Source organism: Stegostoma tigrinum, chromosome 27 (genome assembly GCF_030684315.1).
Source record: "Stegostoma tigrinum isolate sSteTig4 chromosome 27, sSteTig4.hap1, whole genome shotgun sequence".
Lineage (NCBI taxonomy): Eukaryota > Metazoa > Chordata > Chondrichthyes > Orectolobiformes > Stegostomatidae > Stegostoma > Stegostoma tigrinum.
The window spans coordinates 47,000,552-47,021,955 of NC_081380.1; the positions used below are offsets into that span (position 1 = coordinate 47,000,552).

General features: G+C 47.6%; 1 protein-coding gene across 1 annotated transcript in view; it reads left to right on the forward strand.

Moving 5' to 3' along the window:
* The first annotated feature begins 10,804 nt into the window (after positions 1-10,804).
* Positions 10,805-21,404, forward strand: part of lrrc75a (leucine rich repeat containing 75A) — a 62,010-nt gene continuing 51,410 nt past the window's right edge. The window contains exon 1 of the mRNA XM_048556756.2: positions 10,805-11,385. Coding sequence (XP_048412713.2) covers positions 11,128-11,385 — 258 coding nt within the window. The 5' untranslated portion in view covers positions 10,805-11,127. The remainder of the gene's footprint in view (positions 11,386-21,404) is intronic.

Here is a 21,404-nt window from a genome sequence, read left to right on the forward strand (position 1 = left end):
CTTGTTATTTGCTATTTGTGGTGCCTGTAATGAGTCCACAGGACACAGCACTTTTGAACTGGTGTGTGGACGTGAGACAAAAGGACCCTTAAAATTAAAGTAAAAATTATGAACCAAAGCCGAGATTACACACACAGTCTATGTTTCAAGTTTCAGAGATAAACTAAACCAAGTTTGTGAGTTGGCCAATTAGCATTTGAAAATTGCTCAACAAAATATGAAAACTAGACCAGATGTCAAAACCAAAGCCTGGAATCTTGATGATGGAGACAAGTTGTTAGAATTAATACCTGTCTTTGCAGTATCATTAGAAGTGAGGTTCACTGGACCTTATCATAGCAAAAATAAACTCAATGATGTGAATATTCCAGACAGGAAAAACTAACCAGTGAGAGTATTATGTTGTAGTTGGTTGGCTCGCCGAGCTGGTTCGTCATTTCACAGACATTTTGTTACCATGCTGGGTAACGAACATCTGCGAAACAACGAACCAGCTCAGCGAGCCAACCGACTACAACATCCACAACCCGAGCTACAGATCTACTCCAAAACCTTACAGTATTATGTTACTATTCAAAAGTTAAAATAACAAGAACAATAGTTAGAAAAATAACTGTATTTACCATGGGGAAATGAAATAAGGAATGATACAAAAATATCAGAACAAGTGCAGAATGAATCAGAAATTGAAAATTCTAACATCAACCCTCTGTTAATCAGACTGGGGGAAGCAATGGCCTAGTGGCGTTATTGCTAGACTGTTAATTTGGGGATTCAGGTAATGTTCTGGGGACTCAGGTTCAAATCCCATCATGGTAGAGGTGGAAATTCGAATTCAATAAAAAAAATCTGGAATTAAAAGTCTAATGATGAATCCATTGTTGGTAGTTGGAAAATCCCATTTGGTTCACTAATGCCCTTTAGGGAAGGAAACTGCTGTCCCTATTATCTGCTCTGGCGTACATGTGACTCCAGACACACAGCAATGTGGTTGACTCTTAACTGCCCTCTGGCCAATTAGGGATGGGCAATAAATGCTGCCTGGCCAGTGATGTCATCATCCCAAAAATTAATTTTTAAAAATTGAGTAATTCAGAGGTGCTTATAAAGTGATATGTAATATTGTACTCTCTTCCAGAAAACTGAAGTGATCGATGAAAGTTATTATAGACTCAAGAATAAATTTTGTGAATAGCCAAGAAAAATGTGATTATTTACACCTGATGTTCATGTCAGGGCTGCATTACCTATAAACAAACATCCCTACAGACTGAACCCAAAGATATTAGCTCAAATGAGGGAAGAAATTAAGTTCACGATGGACAATGGCATTACTGAACTGAACCATAGGAGCTGGATTTCAGCTATTGTGTTTGAGTGAAAATTGGATGTGTCACAAAGTTCATTGATTGATGATTGGTGCAAAGTCAATGTGGTTTTTAAAAAGGCAGATTCATATCTGATTTCACAATCGGAAAATTGAGAGGATTGGACAAGTTTTTTTTACAAAAATTGACTTGTTGAAAGGATATTGGCAAGTTCCATTGACTGATAAAGCCAATCAAATTCCAGTTTTTATACCAGATGAACTTGATCAATGTGAAGTGATTAAGTCACTTGGATAGTGCACTGGAAATGAGTCCCATTATCCCTAGAGTTGTCACAAAATGTAAAGATTTTATAAAGTGTACAGAGTCCCCAATTTACTTGACTTTCAGACTAAGATTGATTGAAAGTACAGTCTAGGTTACATTACTGAATGAGAACGATACTTATTACAAGTAATTTGACTCTAGCGACAGATAAACAGTTATAAACTGTTGGCACATAACATAACTAATTCAAAACTAATTCCCTTACAAACTCCCACTTACACACACAGACAGATACGCAGGCAGGGTAAAATAGGTTATGTGCAAAGGAGAAACACAAGAAAGACAGTTCAGTCATCTTTATCCCTATGTACTGTTGTTGAGATAACCTTATTACTCGTGTGCTGCAGGCCAGCCATTGCATCAGTTATCTTTCTCCAGATGCTTCCACTGGTTGATAAGACACACAAGATGGCTGGCTCCTTTATAATTGCTGATTTTTTGGTTGAAAGTCACAGCCTACAGCTTTACAGAGTTTTGACTACAGAGAACAGAGACCATGCCTGAGCGAGGGAAGAGCTGGTCTCTCTGTAACATGTTCCCAGCTCCAAGCTGCTCAGTAATCTGAGTATCAATCAGGCAGGCAGCAAAAACATCACTGTCATTGATAACTGTTCACGAGTCCATAGACTTGTCAAATTGTTGATGCCATCAAGAGCTGTGTGTGCACACCCCTGAGCTCAAGTTGTCTGCAACATAAATTTCTGTTACTGCTTGTTTTCATAACGCCTGAAATTGCTGTCAGATTACTTGCCTTTCAGAACACAGAGCCACCCCTTCAAACACTGTGCTAAGAACTGCTGTTTCTGAAGTCCACAGTTTACAAAAAGCACAAAATAAAGTAACGCAGACCTCACAACAGTCATGATAATCAAGTGTGAAGCTGGATGAACACAGCAGGCCAAGCAGTATCTCAGGAGCACAAAAGCTGATGTTTCGGGCCTAGACCCTTCATCAGAGAGGGGGATGGGGAGAGGGAACTGGAATAAATAGGGAGAGAGGGGGAGGCGGACCGAAGATGGAGAGTAAAGACTGACCTATCCCCTCCCTACCTCTCCACCTATCTTCTTTTCTCTCCATCTTCGGTCCGCCTTCCCCTCTCTCCCTATTTATTCCAGAACCCTCTCCCCATCCCCGTCTCTGATGAAGGGTCTGGGCCCGAAACGTCAGCTTTTGTGCTCCTGAGATGCTGCTTGGCCTGCTGTGTTCATCCAGCCTCACATTTTATTATCTTGGATTCTCCAGCATCTGCAGTTCCCATTACCTTTGATCACAATTTTAACCTCAAAACAGTCATGCTGTCTTTTGCAACTTTTTTCTAATTAACAAACAAAGTCTTAGAGGATTTTACACAATTGCGATTTGGCAATTTGGCTGTGCTCAACCAAACTTGGGAAGAACAGTTACAATAACTACAACAACTCTTTGCTCGACGAGAAGGTGCCCATTTGGTAAAAAAGCTGGGGAAAAGTGAATTGAAAAAAGTGAAAAAAACGAGCCACACTGCAGGGCATGATCAAGCAGCACTGAGAAAAGAAAGGCAGGGCTGTCCTGGAGTGTCCCGTGTGTAAGACAGACTGCAAAATTCTGTGACATTGAGTCATTCAGCACAGAAGCAGACCCTTTGACCCAACCAGTCCATGCCAAACATAATCCTAAACTAAACCAAGCCCACCTGCCTGCTCCTGGCGCATATCCCTCCAATCATTTCCCATTCACAAACTTATCCAGATGTCCTTTAAACATTGTAATTGCACTCACATCCATCGCTTCCTCAGGAATTACATTCCACACACGAATAATTTGCCTCTTAGGTCTTTTTTAAAATCCCTCTCCTGTCACCCAAAAAATGTGCCCAGCAAACTTGAAATCCATAATCCAACAGAAAAGACAACTAATGCTAACTCTATCAATCCCTCACATTATTTTATAAACTTCTATCAGGTCGCCAATTAACACCCTGTGTTCCAGTGGAAAATGTCCCAGACTGTCCGGCTTTTCTGAATAACTCAAACCCGCCAAACACAGCAACACCCTGCTAAATCTCTTCTAAACCCCGTCCAGTTGATAAAAACCTTCCTCCAACTGGGTGACCAGAACTGGACAAAGTATTCCAGAGTACTGGCATGGATTGATGATATCAAATGTTTATTAGAATATCAGGAGTGAAGTGGTTCCTTTGAGAAATGCATCCAAGAGAAGCAAGAAATTCGGGTAGACAAAAGAATGTCAAAGAATCAGAGCTGAGGGACTGGGCACTGTCGGAGGGTCAGTGCTGAGGGAGCGCCGCACTGTCGGAGGATCAGTGCTGAGGGAGTGGGCACTGTCGGAGGGTCAGTGCTGAGGGAGTGGGCACTGTCGGAGGGTCAGTGCTGAGGGAGTGGGCATTGTCGGAGGGTCAGTGCTGAGGGAGTGGGCACTGTCGGAGGGTCAGTGCTGAGGGAACGCCGCACTGTCGGAGAGTCAGTGCTGAGGGAGCGCCGCACTGTCGGAGCATCATGCTGAGGGAGCACCACACTGTCGGACGGTCAGTGCTGAGGGAGTGGGCACTGTCGGAGAGTCAGTGCTGAGGGAGCGCCGCACTGTCAGAGGGTCAGTGCTGAGGGAGTGGGCACTGTCGGAGGGTCAGGGCTGAGGGAGCGACACACTGTTGGAGGGTCAGTGCTGAGGGAGTGGGCACTGTCGGAGGGTCAGTGCTGAGGGAGCGGGCACTGTCACGGTGTCAGTGCTGAGGGAGCAGGTACTGTCGGAGGGTTAGTGCTGAGGGAGTGGGCACTATCGGAGGATCAGTGCTGAGGGAGTGGGCACTGTCACGGTGTCAGTGCTGAGGGAGCAGGTACTGTCGGAGGGTTAGTGCTGAGGGAGTGGGCACTATCGGAGGATCAGTGCTGAGGGAGTGGGCACTGTCGGAGGGTCAGTGCTGAGGGAGCGGGCACTGTCGCGGTGTCAGTGCTGAGGGAGCAGGCACTGTCGGAGGGTTAGTGCTGAGGGAGTGGGCACTGTCGGACGGTCAGTGCTGAGGGAGCGCCGCACTGTCGGAGGGTCAGTGCTGAGGGAGTGGGCACTGTCGGACGGTCAGCGCTGAGGGAGTGGGCACAGTTGGAGGGTCAGTGCTGAGGGAGCACCGCACTGTCGGTGGGTCAGGGCTGAGGGAGCGCCTCAGCATTGGAATGTCAGCACAGGCGGAATGCTCCAGTGCTGGAGGGTTGCTGCTGAAAGAACATTCACTGTTGGAAGTTCAGTTCTGAGGGAGCACTGCAGTTTCAAAGGTGCCATTTTTTTGGATGAAATGTTGAACTCTGACCTTGCCTCCTGTCTCTGTTGGGCTTACAGATCTGATACAAATCATTCAAAGAAATCCAGGGATGTTTGCTTAGTTTTGTGGGCAACACTGAACTATCAATTGATCGTACATTTTTAACAAAATCAGGTCAGGATCATACCGCTGATTGTAGGATGACAAAACTAAATTACAGTCACTTGCATTCACCCTTAAATACTCACATATCAATGTGGACTGCAGTTAAATATTGGCCCGAATCCAGAGTGGACTCCCCATTACTTCTTCAAAATCACTGAGAGGCCAGATGAGAACTGGATTTGACACTTCATTGAAGAGACATAGCTATTGCACATCATATTTCAACAAGTATTCCATTTTCAGATTGCAATTCTGAACAGTAATTCTGAACGTTATTGAAATAATGGAATTAGCTCCAGCAGCACTTGGGGCATCATTCTAGTGTAGTGCACATCACAGCCACATGATGGTGCTGTAATACAAAGGAGGCTTGTTTGGCGCAGGAACACTGGCAGAAACCTAATGGGCCGAATGCACTCCTCTACTAACTCAGAAAGTAACAAAGTATTTGAGAGAGTCGTGTTGAGAGAGTCCCTGTGGGTGTGGTCTTAGCTGTACTCTGTAGAATTGCAGCGAGACATCCTTGTTCCTGTACTTGAATACCCTCGCTATTGCTTCTCTTCCTCACCCACAACTCTCTCATCACTCAGCCCCTCGTCCATTCTCTGTTGTGTTCCATCCTTACCTACTGCCCTTACCCCCAATTGCTTTTTCCTCGCCCTCCACTCTCCCCCACCCCTTTCAACTTTCTCCTTCCTCCCCTACTGCCCTAACCACTCTGAACCTGTCTCCTCACCTCTCACACAGCACTGCTCTCTCTCCCCCACATTCCCGACCCTTGTCCATCCCTATTGCCACTGACTGACTCTCTCCTTCTCCCTGGTTCCACTGTGCCTCCACTCCTTCTCCCATTTCTCCTGCCCATCTTTCCCCCCATGCTCACAATCCACCCACTCACCCGTTTTCTCCTGTTCACTCCTTCAGTTTGAATCTGAATTTTCTTCCTGTTAATTAACAAGGAGGGATAAATGCCCAGAAATATCGAGGGACAATATTAAATAGAAATGAGAATTTTCCAGCAGAGTGGAGCAGTCACAGCAGCATATTTATCTCGCAGCAGTGCGCAGTGTGGGAGGAGATGATAAATGGTGTTGTTTTTCCATTTTGATTTAATTTAAAAGTAGTCTCTATTTCACAGCGCCATGAATGTAAGTAAATATTTTAACACAAGGGAAAAATTAGATTGGTACAAGGGCGTCCTCCAACTGCCACTCAGCATCTACATGTCTGCCTATGCCCATTGTCTGAAAGTTTGAGAATTATTTATCCCCAAATCTTCCCTCCCTGTCTCTGGGAAGTGTTTAAGGATTCCACAAACTGAAATGTATCTAAAAACTCTGCTGCATACACTTTAACTCTCACTACATTCTGTCTGTCTATTACCCCTCAAATTGTTCACACTGATTCCCAAACCGGCTAGATCTCAATTCTAAAATTCTTACCCTTTCTTAGAGATTACTCATTATTCTCACCTCTCCCTATCTTTGTAATCTCCTCCACTCCCAAAACCCTCTTGGATCCCTGCGCACTGCCAAATCTACCCTCATAAACACTTCTGACTTAATGTTTCCACCACTTGTCTTGCCTTGGCCTCAAACTGTAGAATACCCTCTGCCTCTCTCTCCCATCCTTTGCAATATTTCTTAAAACGTCCATTTTTGACTAAGCTTTGTGCAGTTGCCACCTGATGTCCCTTTATGTAGCGAGGGGGGTTTTAATTTGTTTCATAATGCTCCTGTCAAACAGATTGAAATACAGAACGTAGAACAATACAGGCAGAACAGGCCCTTTGGCCCTCGCTGTTGCGCCGACCTGTGAACTAATCTAAGCCCATCTCCCTACACCATCCCATCATTATCCATCTGCTTATCCAAGGACTGTTTAAATGCCCCGAATGTGGTTGAGTTAACTACATTGGCAGGCAGGGCATTCCAAGCCCTTACCATTCTCTGATCCCCTCTTTAGCCGCCTTCTCTCCGATGAGAACAGACCCAAGTCCCTCAGCCTTTCTTCATAAGACCTTTGCTCCAGACCAGGCAACATCCTGGTAAATCTCCTCTGCACCTTTTCCAATGCTTCCACATCCTTCCTGTAATGGGGCAACCAGAACTGCACGCAATATTCCAAATGAGGCCGCACTAGCATTTTGTACAGTTGCAGCATGACATCACAGCTCCGGAACTCAATTCCGCTACCAATAAACCCTAACACACCATAAGCCTTCTTAACAGCACTATCAACCTGGGTGGCAACTTTCAGGGATCTATGTACATGGACACCAAGATCCCTTTGCACATCCACACTACCAAGAATCTTTCCATTGACCCAGTATTCTGCCTTCCTATTATTCTTCCCAAAGTGAATCACCTCAAGTTTATCCGCATTGAACTCCATTTGCCACCTTTCAGCCCAATTCTGCAGTTTATCCAAGTGTCCCTGCAACGTTCTTCCACACTGTCCAGCACTCCACTGGCTTTAGTATCATCTGCAAATTTACTAACCCATCCACCTATGCCTGCGTCCAAGTCATTTATGAAAATGACATAGAGCAGTGGTCCCAAAACAGATCCTTGAGGCACACCATTAATAACTGGACTCCAGGCTGAATATTTTCCATCAACCACTACTCATTGCCTTCTTACAGAAAGGCAGTTTCTAATCCAAACTGCTAAATCTCCCTCAATCCCGTGCCTCTGTATTTTCTCCAATAGCCTACCATGTGGAACCTTATCAAAGGCTTTACTGAGGTCCATGTACACCACGTCAACTGCCCTTCCCTCATCCACATGCTTGATCACCTTCTCAAAACACTCAATGAGGTTTGTGAGACACGACCTGCCCTTGACAAATCCATGTTGACTATCTCCAATCAAATTGTTGCTTGCTAGATGATTATAAATCCTATCTCTTATAATCCTTTCCAAAACTTTTCCTACAACAGACGTAAGGTTCACAGGTCTATAATTACCTGGGTCAACCCTATTGGCCGCTTGAACAAGGGCACAACATTTGCAATCCTCCAGTCCTCTGGTACTAAACCTGTAGACAATGAGGACTCAAAGATCAAGGCCAAAGGCTCTGCCACCTCCTCCCTAGCTTCCCAGAGAATCCTTGGAAAAATCCCATCTGGCCCAGGGGATTTATCTACCTTCACACCTTCTAGAATTGATAACACCTCCTACTTACTACCTCAGTCCTTTCAATTCTAGAAGGCTGTAACTCAGTCTTCTCCTCTACAATATTCTCCTTTTCCTGAGTGAAGACAGATGAGAAATATTTGTTTAGCACCTCTCCGATCTCCACAGGGTCCACACACAACTTCCCACTTCTGTCTTTGACTGGCCCTATTCCTACCCTAGTCATCCTCCTATTCCTCACATGCCTATAGAAAGCTTTAGGGTTCTCCTTTATTCTACCTGTTAATGTCTGCTCATGTCCCCTCCTTGCTCTTCTGAACTCGCTCTTTAAATCCTTCCTAGCTAATTTGTAACTCTCCATCACCTCATCTGAACCATCTCGTCTCATCGTCACATAAGCCTCCCTCATCTGCTGAACAAGAGATACAATTTCATTATATTAAAGACGTCGTAATAATTGTTGTACAAATGAAGTTGTCATCCCTGTTGCCTGGTCCGACTCAATTTAATGAGGCAAAACATCATGATTTTTGTAACTGCCCTCTTGACACCCCAAGCCCATCCATCATCAAAAGGCACAAATCAGGAATGTGATGGAATATTTCCTATTTGCCTGGATGGTGCAGCTCCAAGAACACTCAAGAAGCTTGTCACTAGCCTGGACTGCACCCCAAAGTTCTGAAGGAGATAGCTCAGGAGATTGTGAAGACATTGGAGATGATTTTTCAGGAATCACTGGAGTCAGGGAGGGTCCCAGAGGACTGGCATGTGTAGAGGATTGGCTGACAGGCAGAAGGCAGAGAGTAGGGACAAACGGTTCTGAAGAAGGGTTACTGGACCCAAAATGTTAACTCTGATTTCTCATCACAGATGGTGCCAGACCTGCTGAGATTTTCTAACAAGTTCAGGTTTTGTTTGAGGAGGGATAAAGAGATGGCAGCTGGAGACTAGTGGAGGGGTCCATGTTGGGAGCACAGCTGTCCACGTTATACATTAGTGATCTGGATGAAGGAACTGAGAACATTGTTGCTAAGTTTGCTGATGACACAATGACAGGTAGAGGGACAGGGTAGTGTTGAGGAAGTGGGGAGGCCACAGAACAACTTGGGTGGGCTGGAAGATTGGGCCAAGAAGTGGCACATGAATACAATGTGGGAAAGTGTGAGGTTATGCACTTTGGAAGGCAGTTTAGAGGCACAGGAAGAGGCGTAGACTATTTTCTAAATGGGGAAACTTCAGAAATCTGAAATAGAAAGATTTGGGAGTCCTGGTTCAGGATGCTCTTAATTCTTAATCCTCTGAATTCTCTCATCCACTCCCTCCACCACCCGTGCTCAGAAGCGTAAGTGTGTACTATCTACGTGATTCACTTCAGAATGTCACCAAAGTCCTTAGACTTTCCAAACCCACAAGCACTTCCACCTGGAAGGACAAGGGGCAGCAGATACATGAGAACACCACCCCTTGCAAGTTCCCCTCCAGGCCACTCACCATCCTGACTTGGAAATATATCACCGTTCCTTCACTGTCGCTGGGTCAAAATCCTGGAATTCCCGCCCTAAGGACCTTGTGGGTCAACCCACAGCACACGGACAGCGGCGGTTCAAGAAGGCAGCTCACCCCCACCTTCCCAAGGGGCAACTGGGGACGGGGAATAAATGCTGGATGAGCAGTGAAAATGAATTTAAAAAAGAACAAAAAGAGAAGTTGCTGGAAAAGCTCAGAAGGCCTGGCAGCATCTGTGAAGAAAAATCAGAGTTATTAGCACTGAAGAAGGGTCACCAAACCCAAAACGTTGGCTCTGATGTTTTCTTCACAGATGCTGCCAGACCTGTTGAGTTTTTCCAGCAACTTCTGTTTTTGTTCCTGATTTACAGCGGCCGCAGTTCCCCCGGATTTTAATGAATAAAAAGTATTTGGCTCCGAAGTGGGCAGAGAAGCTAGTTTAGACAAACTGGGCGTCTCCCCAATGTGCACATCCCAAAAGCTGCTGTTCGACCTTATCACTCATTGTGGGATCTTGCTGTGTGCTAGTGTGTTGTCGCGGTTAGATCGGTTATTGCTGCTCAGCACACCCAGTGGCACTGGAACACGCTGAGGGCCGGGAAGGGCGCCACACGAATGCAAGTTTGCCCCGGGAAAGGGGTGCTCGTTGCTGACTGATGGGGTGGGGACTCCGTCCCCGGGAGGAAGGTTACAAACTCCGCCCCAGCACACGGGTATCGGCTTCGTGCCGGGGTTCTTGTTGTGAATTTCAGTCGCTGCCGAAAGCGGGAGGCGCTTTGAAGTCTGCCCGATCGCAGCCCGGGGAGCGCACGTCCACTCTCAGTCAGCCCGACAGCCGATTAGAATCGGTTCCCCCGAGGGTGAGGCTCCGCTTTGTGCGGCGGCAGGTCGCTGGGGACTCACCCCCCACCCCCCCCCCCCCCACAGCCCCAACCCCAACCCCAACCCCCGCCGCTTTGGGTTTGTTCCATTGATTCTCGTTTCCGATTCTAATCGATGCGATTTTTCCGGCTGGGGCCAGGGGCGGTCTCTGCCCCCGATCCTGATGCACTCTCCGAGCATTACCGCCCCCCCCCCCCCCACCCCCACCACGTCCCACCACGTCCCCACCACCAGCACCAACCCCTGCCGCATCGATTCTAATCGATACTCCGCCTAGTCCATCGGAATGTCTCTAAGAACCGCAAACTGATCAGCATTCCCACCGGGAAACTTGGATTCACCGACAGCACGCTGCTTCCATTAGTTTGACTTGTCAGCCCGATTCTAATCGATTCCGATCGATATCTGGGGAGCCGGCGAGTTCCCAAGTGATGGTGCGAGATGCCGCTCTCCAATCGGCAGGGATCTGGCTCGATCTTGCGCTCGGGAATGCTGCTCTGAAGTTTGCGGGCGCGCTGGCAGTTCGGCCATGGGAGGCAGGCAGAGCAAAGGGAGGCAGTTTGTAGAGGAGGCGGAGGGTGTCCCTCAGAGCTGCAGGAAGAAACCCCCAGGTCGGGACAGAGGAGACTTCCTCCGGGGCTTGGTGCTGAAGTCCGGGGAGAAGTGCACCAGGAGCCCGGGGGCTCCCCCCTACCAGAGGCGGATTGCTATGATTCAGGACATGGCGGCCCTGGCCAAGCAAGGCCGGCAGGAGGAGGCCTCGAACCTACTGAGGACCTTGCGGCAGGTGAGTGCCCTTTCATTCTCCCTCTCTCGGGGTACATATGGCTGCCAAGGGCTGGAACCTATCCTCCCTCCCCTTCCTAATCCTCCATCCACTTCCCAATCCTCCATCCCCTTCCCAATCCTCCCTCCCCTTCCCAATCCTCTCTCCCCTTTCCAATCCTCCATCCACTTCCCAGTCCTCCATCCACATCTCAATCCTCCCTCCCCTTCCCAATCCTCCATCCACTTCCCAATCCTCCCTCCCCTTCCCTATCCTCTCTCCCCTTCCCTATCCTCCATCCACTTCCCAATCCTCCATCCACATCTCAATCCTCCCTCCCCTTCCCAATCCTCCATCCACTTCCCAATCCTCCCTCCCCTTCCCTATCCTCTCTCCCCTTCCCTATCCTCCCTCCCCTTCCCAATCCTGTCTCCCCTTTTCAATCCTCCATCCACTTCCCAATCCTCCATCCACATCTCAATCCTCCCTCCCCTTCCCAATCCTCCATCCACTTCCCAATCCTCCCTCTCCTTCTCTGTCCTCTCTCCCCTTCCCAATCCTCCCTCCCCTACTCCTCCCGCCCTCTCCCCTTCTTTTCCCCCTTGACCATTCAATCCCTCTCCAGCTCATCCTCCTCCCCTCCCCTCCCTACCCTGTTCTCCACCCCCCACCCCACCCTGCCTCGGCCCCTACCCCCCTGCCCCGTCTATTCCAGCCACTGGAGTCACCTCCACTCGCTCCTCAGTGCCTCCATGCTCTTCCTCCCTCATTCCCTTGTGTAATTCCATTTTGCTGAAACCTCCCTGACGGTGTGGGGGTGAATGCCCGCAAGGTGGGGGTCAGTGTGTGTTTGGCCGGGTGGCAAGATCTTACAGAGACAGTGAAGAGAATGTGTAAACTGCCTCTCCAAATGGTAACGATTGGTCCTTGCTGTGTGCTGCACCCTCACTGGGTCAGCGAATGAACCCCTGACATGGCTTTGTCACCTCTTCATTCACACATTTTCTCCATCCAAAGTCCATTTTGATAAAACAGATGACGAGGAATGAGAAGATCGCACACTGGCTGAGAACAGACAGATCATAATGTTGTAAGGCTACAGAAGCTGTGTGTCTGAAAATTAACTTTTAAGCCTACCCCCACACTCCCAGCCCCTTCTAATTCATTCACCTCCTCAAAGGTCAACCTGACCAGTCCTCCCTTATCCCACTCAGGCTTCTGTTTCCCATGTGAGAGGCTGATCAATCTGTGGGGTGTTCAACTTTCACAGCCAAGGGCCGTTTCATGTTCAGCTTGTGCCACACCACCCTACCACATATACTTACGACTTCCAGCAGGGCTCTGCTCGAATGGAAACCTGATCAGGATCCCTTCACTCATTCTTCCCTTAGCCCAGGGGAACTGAAGCTAATTTTAGGGACCTATAGGCTTAGGTCAGCAACTGCGAATGGATTCATCAGATCATGGCCCCATATAACTGAAGAACAACTAGAGCTTTACATATTCTGCTGCAGCAATGTGGGACTAATTGGAAAGCTGTTTTGAAAAGCCAGCATAGATATGAAGGGCTGAATGGCCACCTCCCTTTTTTTAATGATTGAAACTTCCCAGCATTTCCAAAAACAAAGTGTGAAAATACTCGTGATGTTCTTTAACTTTCTATATCTGTGTTAATGTGCATGTTTATCTTGTACAGTAACTACAGAAATAGACTGGGATGGATTAATGAATAAGGAATTAATGATCAATAATGAATCAACGGTTAAAGATTGGGCGTAGTGCTGAATCCTCACCAGAGGTGCATCAGCTAACCAAGCAGACAATAATTCCAATACTTTGATGCTTGGTGCCATGTCCCTGTCACAGTGGGCTTTAGCAATCATTGTTGAGCACCAAGTCATGCTCTGCTTTCTTTTAAAAGCTCCCTTGAATGGAGAGGAACGTAAAACACACAGAGTTTAATAGTTCCACTGAATGTTTGCTGGGCTTAAAAGTTAATTTTCAGGCACACAGCTTCTGTAGCCTTACAACATTATGATCTGTCTGTTCTCAGCCAGTGTGCGATCTTCTCATTCCTCGTCAGAACTTTCAATTCAGCTCGGATTTGTGCTGTTTGATTTTGACTTCTTTTTCTGGGTGAGATGGTGTCCTTTATATTTGGACGCTTGCAGTCACTTGATAGATGCAGACCCAGGAATGAATAACCCAAACAATGCTCCTGTGTGCTGTAACTATGAGGGGCCATATGGCCATTCCTCAGTTCTTTAAGCTGCTCCTCTTCAGTCTTTTGGTCCAGAGACACTTGAACTATGGGTTTCAATAGAATGAGCTCGAGGAAGACATCCTCATCAATTTTCATAAATAAAACTGGACATACAGCTTCAAATAGCTGTTCAACTATGAAGGCCATCAAGTTTCAATTCAATCCAGTCCTTGTTCAGTTTCCAGCTGAGGCCGTTGATAGTGATTGTGGTAATAGCCCTGACTGGTTAACCTTCTCCATTTCAGCTCCAGGAGCCACTCACAGTGTGCCAGTTGAAATCAGTTAACAACACAGTTCAGGGATTATAGTGTACCAGGGATTGTCCCAACCACAGGTCAATGTTAAACCAGCAGGAGCTGCTGAGGGGAGCCATTGCTTTGACCCTTTGACTAATTTAAATATGGTGTCATTCTTCTATTTAATTCGGTTTGTGATCCATATTTTTCATTCTCACTGTCTAAAGCTCTTGATTCATTTTGCCACACAAGATACTTGGGCACAATATCCATGCTGGTGGAATGCTGACAGAGGTGCAGAGACATCCTCAGCTTGTGAATTCACTTCAGAAATGTACTTCCTTAACTGTAGAAAATGTGTTTGGGGAGCCCACAACAAAGTTGAGATAATCACTGATAAATCCAATTGGGAATTCAGGAGAAGATAATAAAGTGTGAAGCTGGATGAACACAGCAGGCCAAGCAGCATCTCAGGAGCACAAAAGCTGACGTTTCAGACCTAGACCCTTCATCAGAGAGGGGGATGGGGTGAGGGTTCTGGAATAAATAGGGAGAGAGGGGGAGGCGGACCGAAGATGGAGAGAAAAGAAGATAGGTGGAGAGAAGAGTATAGGTGGGGAGGTAGGGAGGGGCTAGGTCAGTCTAGGGAAGACAGACAGGTCAAGGAGTTGGGATGAGGTTAGTAGGTAGGAAATTGAGGTGCAGCTTGAGGTGGAAGGAGGGGATGGATGAGAGGAAGAACAGGTTATGGAGGCAGAGACAGGCTGGGCTGGTTTTGGGATGCAGTTGGGGGAGGGGATGAGCTGGGCTGGTTGTGTGATGCAGCGGGGGGAGGGGACGAACTGGGCTGGTTTTGGGATGCGGTGGGGGAAGGGGAGATTTTGAAGCTTGTGAAGTCCACATTGATACCATTGGGCTGCAGGGTTTCCAAGCGGAATATGAGTCAATATGAGTTCGGGTGGCATCATTGTGGCACTGCACGAGGCCCATGATGGACATGTCATCTAAAGAATGGGAGGGGAGTTAAAATGGTTCGCAACTGGGAGGTGCAGTTGTTTATTGCGAACCGAGCGGAGGTATTCTGCAAAGCGGTCCCCAAGCCTCCGTTTGGTTTCCCCAATGTGGAGGAAGCCACACCGGGTACAATGGATACAGTATACCACATTGGCAGACGTGCAGGTGAACATCTGCTTAATATGGAAAGTCATCTTGGGGCCTGGGATGGGGGTGAGGGAGGAGGTGTCGGGGCAAGTGTAGCACTTCCTGTGGTTGCAGGGGAAGGTGCCGGGTGTGGTGGGGTTGGAGGGGAGTGTGGAGCAGACAAGGGAGTCGCGGAGAATGTGGTCTCTCCGGAAAGCAGACAAGGGTGGGGATGGAAAAATAGTTTGGGTGGTGGGGTCGGATTGTAGATGGCGGAAGTGTCGGAGGATGATGCGTTGTATCCGGAGGTTGTTGGGGTGGTATGTGAGAATGAGGGGGATCCTCTTTGGGCGACTGTGGCAGGGACGGGATGTGAGGGATGTGTTGCGGGAAATGCGGGAGATGTGGTCAAGGGCGTTCTCGACCACTGTGGGGGGTAAGTTGCGGTCCTTGAAGAACGTGGACATCTGGGATGTGCGGGAGTGGAATGCCTCATCCTGGGAGCAGATGCGGCGGAGGCGGAGGAATTGGGAATAGGGGATGGAATTTTTGCAGGAGGTTGGGTGGGAGGAGGTGTATTCTAGGTAGCTGTGGGAGTTGTTGGGCTTGAAATGGACATCAGTTACAAGCTGGTTGCCTGAGATGGAGACTGAGAGGTCCAGGAAGGTGAGGGATGTGTTGGAGATGGCCCAGGTGAACTTGAGGTTGGGGGGAAGGTGTTGGTGAAGTTCTCACACACCACCCCACCAACCTCCGGATATAACGCATCATCCTCCGACACTTCCGCCATCTACAATCCGACCCAACCACCCAAGACATTTTTCCATCCCCACCCTTGTCTGCCTTCCGGAGAGACCACTCTCTCCATGACTCCCTTGTTTGCTCCACACTGCCCTCCAACCCCACCACACCCGGCACCTTGCCCTGCAACCGCAGGAAATGCTACACTTGCCCCCACAACACCTCCCTCACCCCCATCCCAGGCCCCAAGATGACTTACCATATTAAGCAGATGTTCACCTGCACATCTGCCAATTGTATCCATTGTACCCGGTGTGGCTTCCTCTACATTGGGGAAACCAAGCGGAGGCTTGGGGACCGCTTTGCAGAATGCCTCCGCTCGGTTCGCAATAAACAACTGCACCTCCCAGTCGCGAACCATTTTAACTCCCCTCCCATTCTTGAGATGACATGTCCATCATGGGCCTCCTGCAGTGTCACAATGATGCCACCTGAAGGTTGCAGGAACAGCAACTCATATTCCGCTTGGGAACCCTGCAGCCCAATGGTATCAATGTGGACTTCACCAATTTCAAAATCTCCCCTTCCCCCACCGCATCCCAAAACCAGCCCAGTTCGTCCCCTCCCCCCACTGCATCACACAACCAGCCCAGCTCAGCCCCTCCCCCAACTGCATCCCAAAACCAGTCCAGCCTGTCTCTGCCTCCCTAACCTGTTCTTCCTCTCATCCATCCCTTCCTTCCACCTCAAGCTGCACCTCAATTTCCTACCTACTAACCTCATCCCACCTCCTTGACCTGTCCGTCTTCCCTAGACTGACCTAGCCCCTCCCTACCTCCCCACCTATACTCTTCTCACCACCTATCTTCTTTTCTCTCCATCTTCGGTCCACCTCCCCCTCTCTCCCTATTTATTCCAGAACCCTCACCCCATCCCCCTCTCTGATGAAGGGTCTAGGCCCGAAACATCAGCTTTTGTGCTCCTGAGATGCTGCTTGGCCTGCTGTGTTCATGCAGCTTCACACTTTATTATCTTGGATTCTCCAGCATCTGCAGTTCCCATTATCTCTGAGGAATTCAGAAGAAACCTCTTCCCCCAGCAAGCAGGGACAGGATGGAGCAGTCTCCCGCAGGGATTTGTTGAGGTAAACTGATACATTCAAGAGGAAGCTGGATAAACACAAGGGAGAAGGGACATGAGGGAGATGGTGAGAGGGTGATATGGAAATGTAGGAGAAGGTTTGTGTTGAGCAGAAACATAGGCCAGGACTCATTGGTCTCAATCTGTGCTGTACATTCTGTAATATATCACTAGAATGAGGCTCATGACAACGGATGGTTGATAAAATCTTAGAAAAACTTGGCTTAAGGAGAGTTGTGGTAAATGGTTATTTTTCAGTGGGTGTTTGATGTCTCACAGTTAGTATGAGGTAGACCTTTAAGAGACATGTTCATGGTGTCATCATTATATACCACAGCATGTTACCTGAGGGCTTGAAACTCCATCTTAACTGAAGCCGCTTGAAGCATGACATGCTAATGAAAGTGTGCTACTGTTTTAACTAAAAAGCCTAGTATTAGCCCAGACACTGAAATGTCTGTGACTGTAATATATGCATGTAGCAGCAGCTAAAATAAACTGTATTACCCCCACCTAGTTTTTACATTACAGGAGTTAACGCATGCATCGCCACATCATAGGCAAAGGCCAAACTATGGTGGCATTTCAGGGTTTTCCAAGGGTCAGGGTTAAGAGCAGTGCTTTTCCGAATTATACGTAGAGTCTTGGATATTGGAATATATTGGAAATCTTTCTAAGCTTGTTAGTGATACCAAACTGGGAGAACTGGTAACCGTGTATGTAATTCAATCAAATAAAGCAGACCAGTGAGGACAGGAGAGGAGTGATCGTGTTACTGGGCCAGTAAATCCATTAGGCCAGACAAATGCACCAGAGACACAAGTTCAAATTCCTCAACAACAGCTGGGAGATTTTAATTTCAATCATTTAATTAATCTGAAATAAAATGCTAATTCCATTCATAATCACAAAACAGCTAGACTGTTGCAAAAACCCATCTGGATCACCAATGCCTTTCAGGGGGAGAGAATCTGGTATCCTACCTGTGAGTCCAGACCCACAGCATTGCAGTTGACTCTTCTACAGACACAAAAGTATATTACTGTGGATATTGGAAATGAGAAGCAAAAACAGAAAGTGCTGGAGAAACTCAGCAGGTCTGGCATCATCTGTAGAGAGAGAGAGAAAAGGTTTAACATTTCAAGTCCAAGTAAAGTCCTACATATGATACTGGAATTGAAATACTAGCTCTTTACGTCCATAGATGCTGTCAGACACACTGAGTTTCTCCACAATGCTCGTGACTGACTCCTAACTGCTCTCTGAAATAGCAGAGCAAAGCAAGGAGTGGTTCAGGAAAGTTGTTCACTATTATCTTCCTATGGGATAAAGGCTGCCCTCCCCAGCAACTCTCTCATCACAAGACCATATTAAAAAGAAAATGGATTTCCACTTGCCTGTCTGTTCTAATGTAATGGAGATGATGGGACAGGAAAAAGAACTACAGATTAAATGACATTAACTCTAAAGAGTGTGCAGGGACAGAGAGATCTGGGGATGCGAATACATTGATCTTTGAAGTGGGAAGGACATGTTGAGAAACAGTGCAATCAGCAAAGACCTTGGGCTTCTAACAGATGCATTGAGTATAGAAGCAGTTGAGCTATGCCGCACCTTTACAAAGCTCTGGTTTGGCCACAAGTGGAATACTGCATCCAGCTCTGGTTGCCACAGTCATACTGGTGATAAAGTGGAGATAGTCAAAGAATTCTGAAGGAAATTGAAGGGCCCTCTAGGGGAGTAAGGTTACAGGACTAGGGGAAAGAGCAGGGGACTGAGACTGATTGGATTGGTTACCTGAGGGATGGCATGAACTTAATGGGCCAAAAGGCCTTCTTCGGTGCTATAAATGCTCTTGGTTAAAAACTGTCAGCTTGCCTCAGCTGTTGTTCTGCAGGTTATATAGTGGACTTGACACTTTGTAGATAAATGTCAGAGTGGGGATTCTCCTGAGGCGTGTCCCCGTGATCTTGGTGGTTGTGGTGTGAACCTGTAGTGTTTAGGAACAGTAGTAGGTCATTCAGCCATTTGAGCATGACTCGCTACTTATATGGGCTGAAAGGCCTCTTTCAGTGCTTCAAAACTCAAGGACTCTGGCTCAGCAATGATAATGCAATTGAACACCAAAAGGCAATGGTTATTAGTCTGTACATGATCAGCGTGAACGTCACTTGCCACTTGTCAGCCCTAGCCTGGATACTGTCCAGATCTTGCTGCATTTGAACATGGGCTGCTTCAGTATCTGAGGAGTCACAAATGATGCTGAACATTGTGTAATCATCGGCGAATATCCCCACTTCTGACCTTATGATGGAGGGAAGGTCACTGATGAAGCAGCTGAAGATGGTTGGGCTGAGGACACTACCCTGAGGAACTCCTGCAGGAATGTCCTGGAGCTGAGATGACTGACCCCCAACAACCGTGACCATCTCCCTGTGTGTCAGGTATGACTCCAACGAATTAAGGGGGTCTTGTTTCTTGCTTAATTCACATTGACTCTAGTATTGCTCAGACTCTGCAAGGGAGTGGCAAAGGCATTGTGTTAATGTCACTGGAATGGTTAATCACAGATTCCAGGTCACCATCCTGTGGATATGGGTTCGAATCCCACCAGACAGCTGGTGAAATTTTAATTCCACAGAAAATCTAGCATTAAAAGCTGGCTGGAAGTATGATAACTGCTCTTTGCTGTTAAAACCCATCTGGTTCAGCAATGCCTGTTAAAGAAGGAAACTGCCATCCTTACTTGGTCTGGCCTACATGTGACTCCAGACCCACAGCAATGGGGATGACTATTAATTACCCTCTGCACAATAAATGCTGTCCAAGCCAGAGATACTGACATCCCCTGAATTAATAAAAAACAAACCTGGGTGGAACACTGTGTTGATGTCAAGCGTAGTCACCCACACACCGTATATTCCTGAGCTTGGGAATATATCGCTGTTCCTTCACTGTCACTGGGTCAAAACCCTGGAATTCCCTCCCTAAGGATAATGTGGGTCTGCCTATGGCAGCGGTTCAATAAAGCAGCTCACCACCACCTTCTGAAGGGGCAACTAGAGATGAGGTGATAAAGGCTGGGCCCAGCCAGAGATGCCCACATCCCGGAATGAATTTTGAAAAGTTCATTAGGTCTGGAGCTGAGTGGTCCTGCTGGGACCTGACTGAGCGTCAGTTTCTGACTTAATGCGGCTTGACAGCACGGTTAGTGACCCTTTTCATCACTTTACTGCTGATCATGAGTGGACTGAAGTGGTTGGGTCAGGGAAATGCCTTTCATGTACAGAATGGCCAGATGTTTCCCAGGCTCAGAATAGACAGCACCAGGAGCAGCAAACAGCTGCTCTCCTGATCCTTAAAAGCACAGCTTTTCGTGGAAAGGTCAGTTTAAGCTGAATGTTCCCACTGTCTCTGTGCAAAGTTCATCTGGTGCATGACAGTCAGTCTTTGGCCTGACGAAGGAGCTGAGATTTCACAGCTGAGCTCTCTTTAACCCATGGTGGAAGTCCTGGCTTCAGCAAACATTACTGGAAGAGAATGGGAGTGGGAACTGAGAATGGAACGTGGGAACTGATGGGCCCACTCACCTTTCACTACTGGGCCTGGGTTTTATCAGACCCACTCCCAGGAATCAAAACTTATTTCTCCTCTTGGCAGTTTGGAATAGTAAAGAAGCACATTTTTGGGGAAATGTTGAAGGAGCTGACCCCATGCTGTCCCTGCCCCTGGGCGTGTTTAATTGGGACATTGTAGAGGGAGCTTCACTCTGTATCTGACCCCATGCTGTCCCTGCCCCTGGGCGTGTTTAATTGGGACATTGTAGAGGGAGCTTCACACTGTAACTGACCCCATGCTGTCCCTGTCTTGGGAGTGTTTACTGTCCCCCATCAAACACTCCCAGGGACAGGGACAGCATGGGGTCAGTTACAGTGTGAAGCTCCCTCTACACTGTCCCCCATCAAACACTCCCAGGACAGGGACAGCATGGGGTCAGTTACAGTGTGAAGCTCCCTCTACACTGTCCCCCATCAAAGAGGGAGCTTTACTCTGTATCTAACCCCATGGCTGTCTCTGTCCTGGGAGTGTTTGATGGGGAACAGTGTAAAGAGAGCTTTAATCTATCCAACCCGTGCTATCCTTGCCCTGGGAGTGTTTGATGGGGGACAGTGTAGAGAGAGCTTTACTCCGTACCTAACCCCGTGCTGTCCCTGCCCTGGGAGTGTTTGATGGGGGACAGTGTAGAGAGAGCTTTACTCCGTATCTAACCCAGTGCTGTCCCTGCCCTGGGAGTGTTTGATGGGGGAACAGTGTGGTGGAAGATTGAACTGAGATGTTAACGCAAAGTCCCTTTGAGCCTCTCAGGTGAACATAATGGATTCCACAGCGTCTGTTTTGAGTAAGTGAAGGGGATTTCCTCCCAGTGACTTGGTCAATGTTTGTCCTTCAATGAACATCGCAAAACTGATTCTCTGGTCGTGACATTGTGCCTCTAGAGGTCAACAGCTACTAAACTAGGC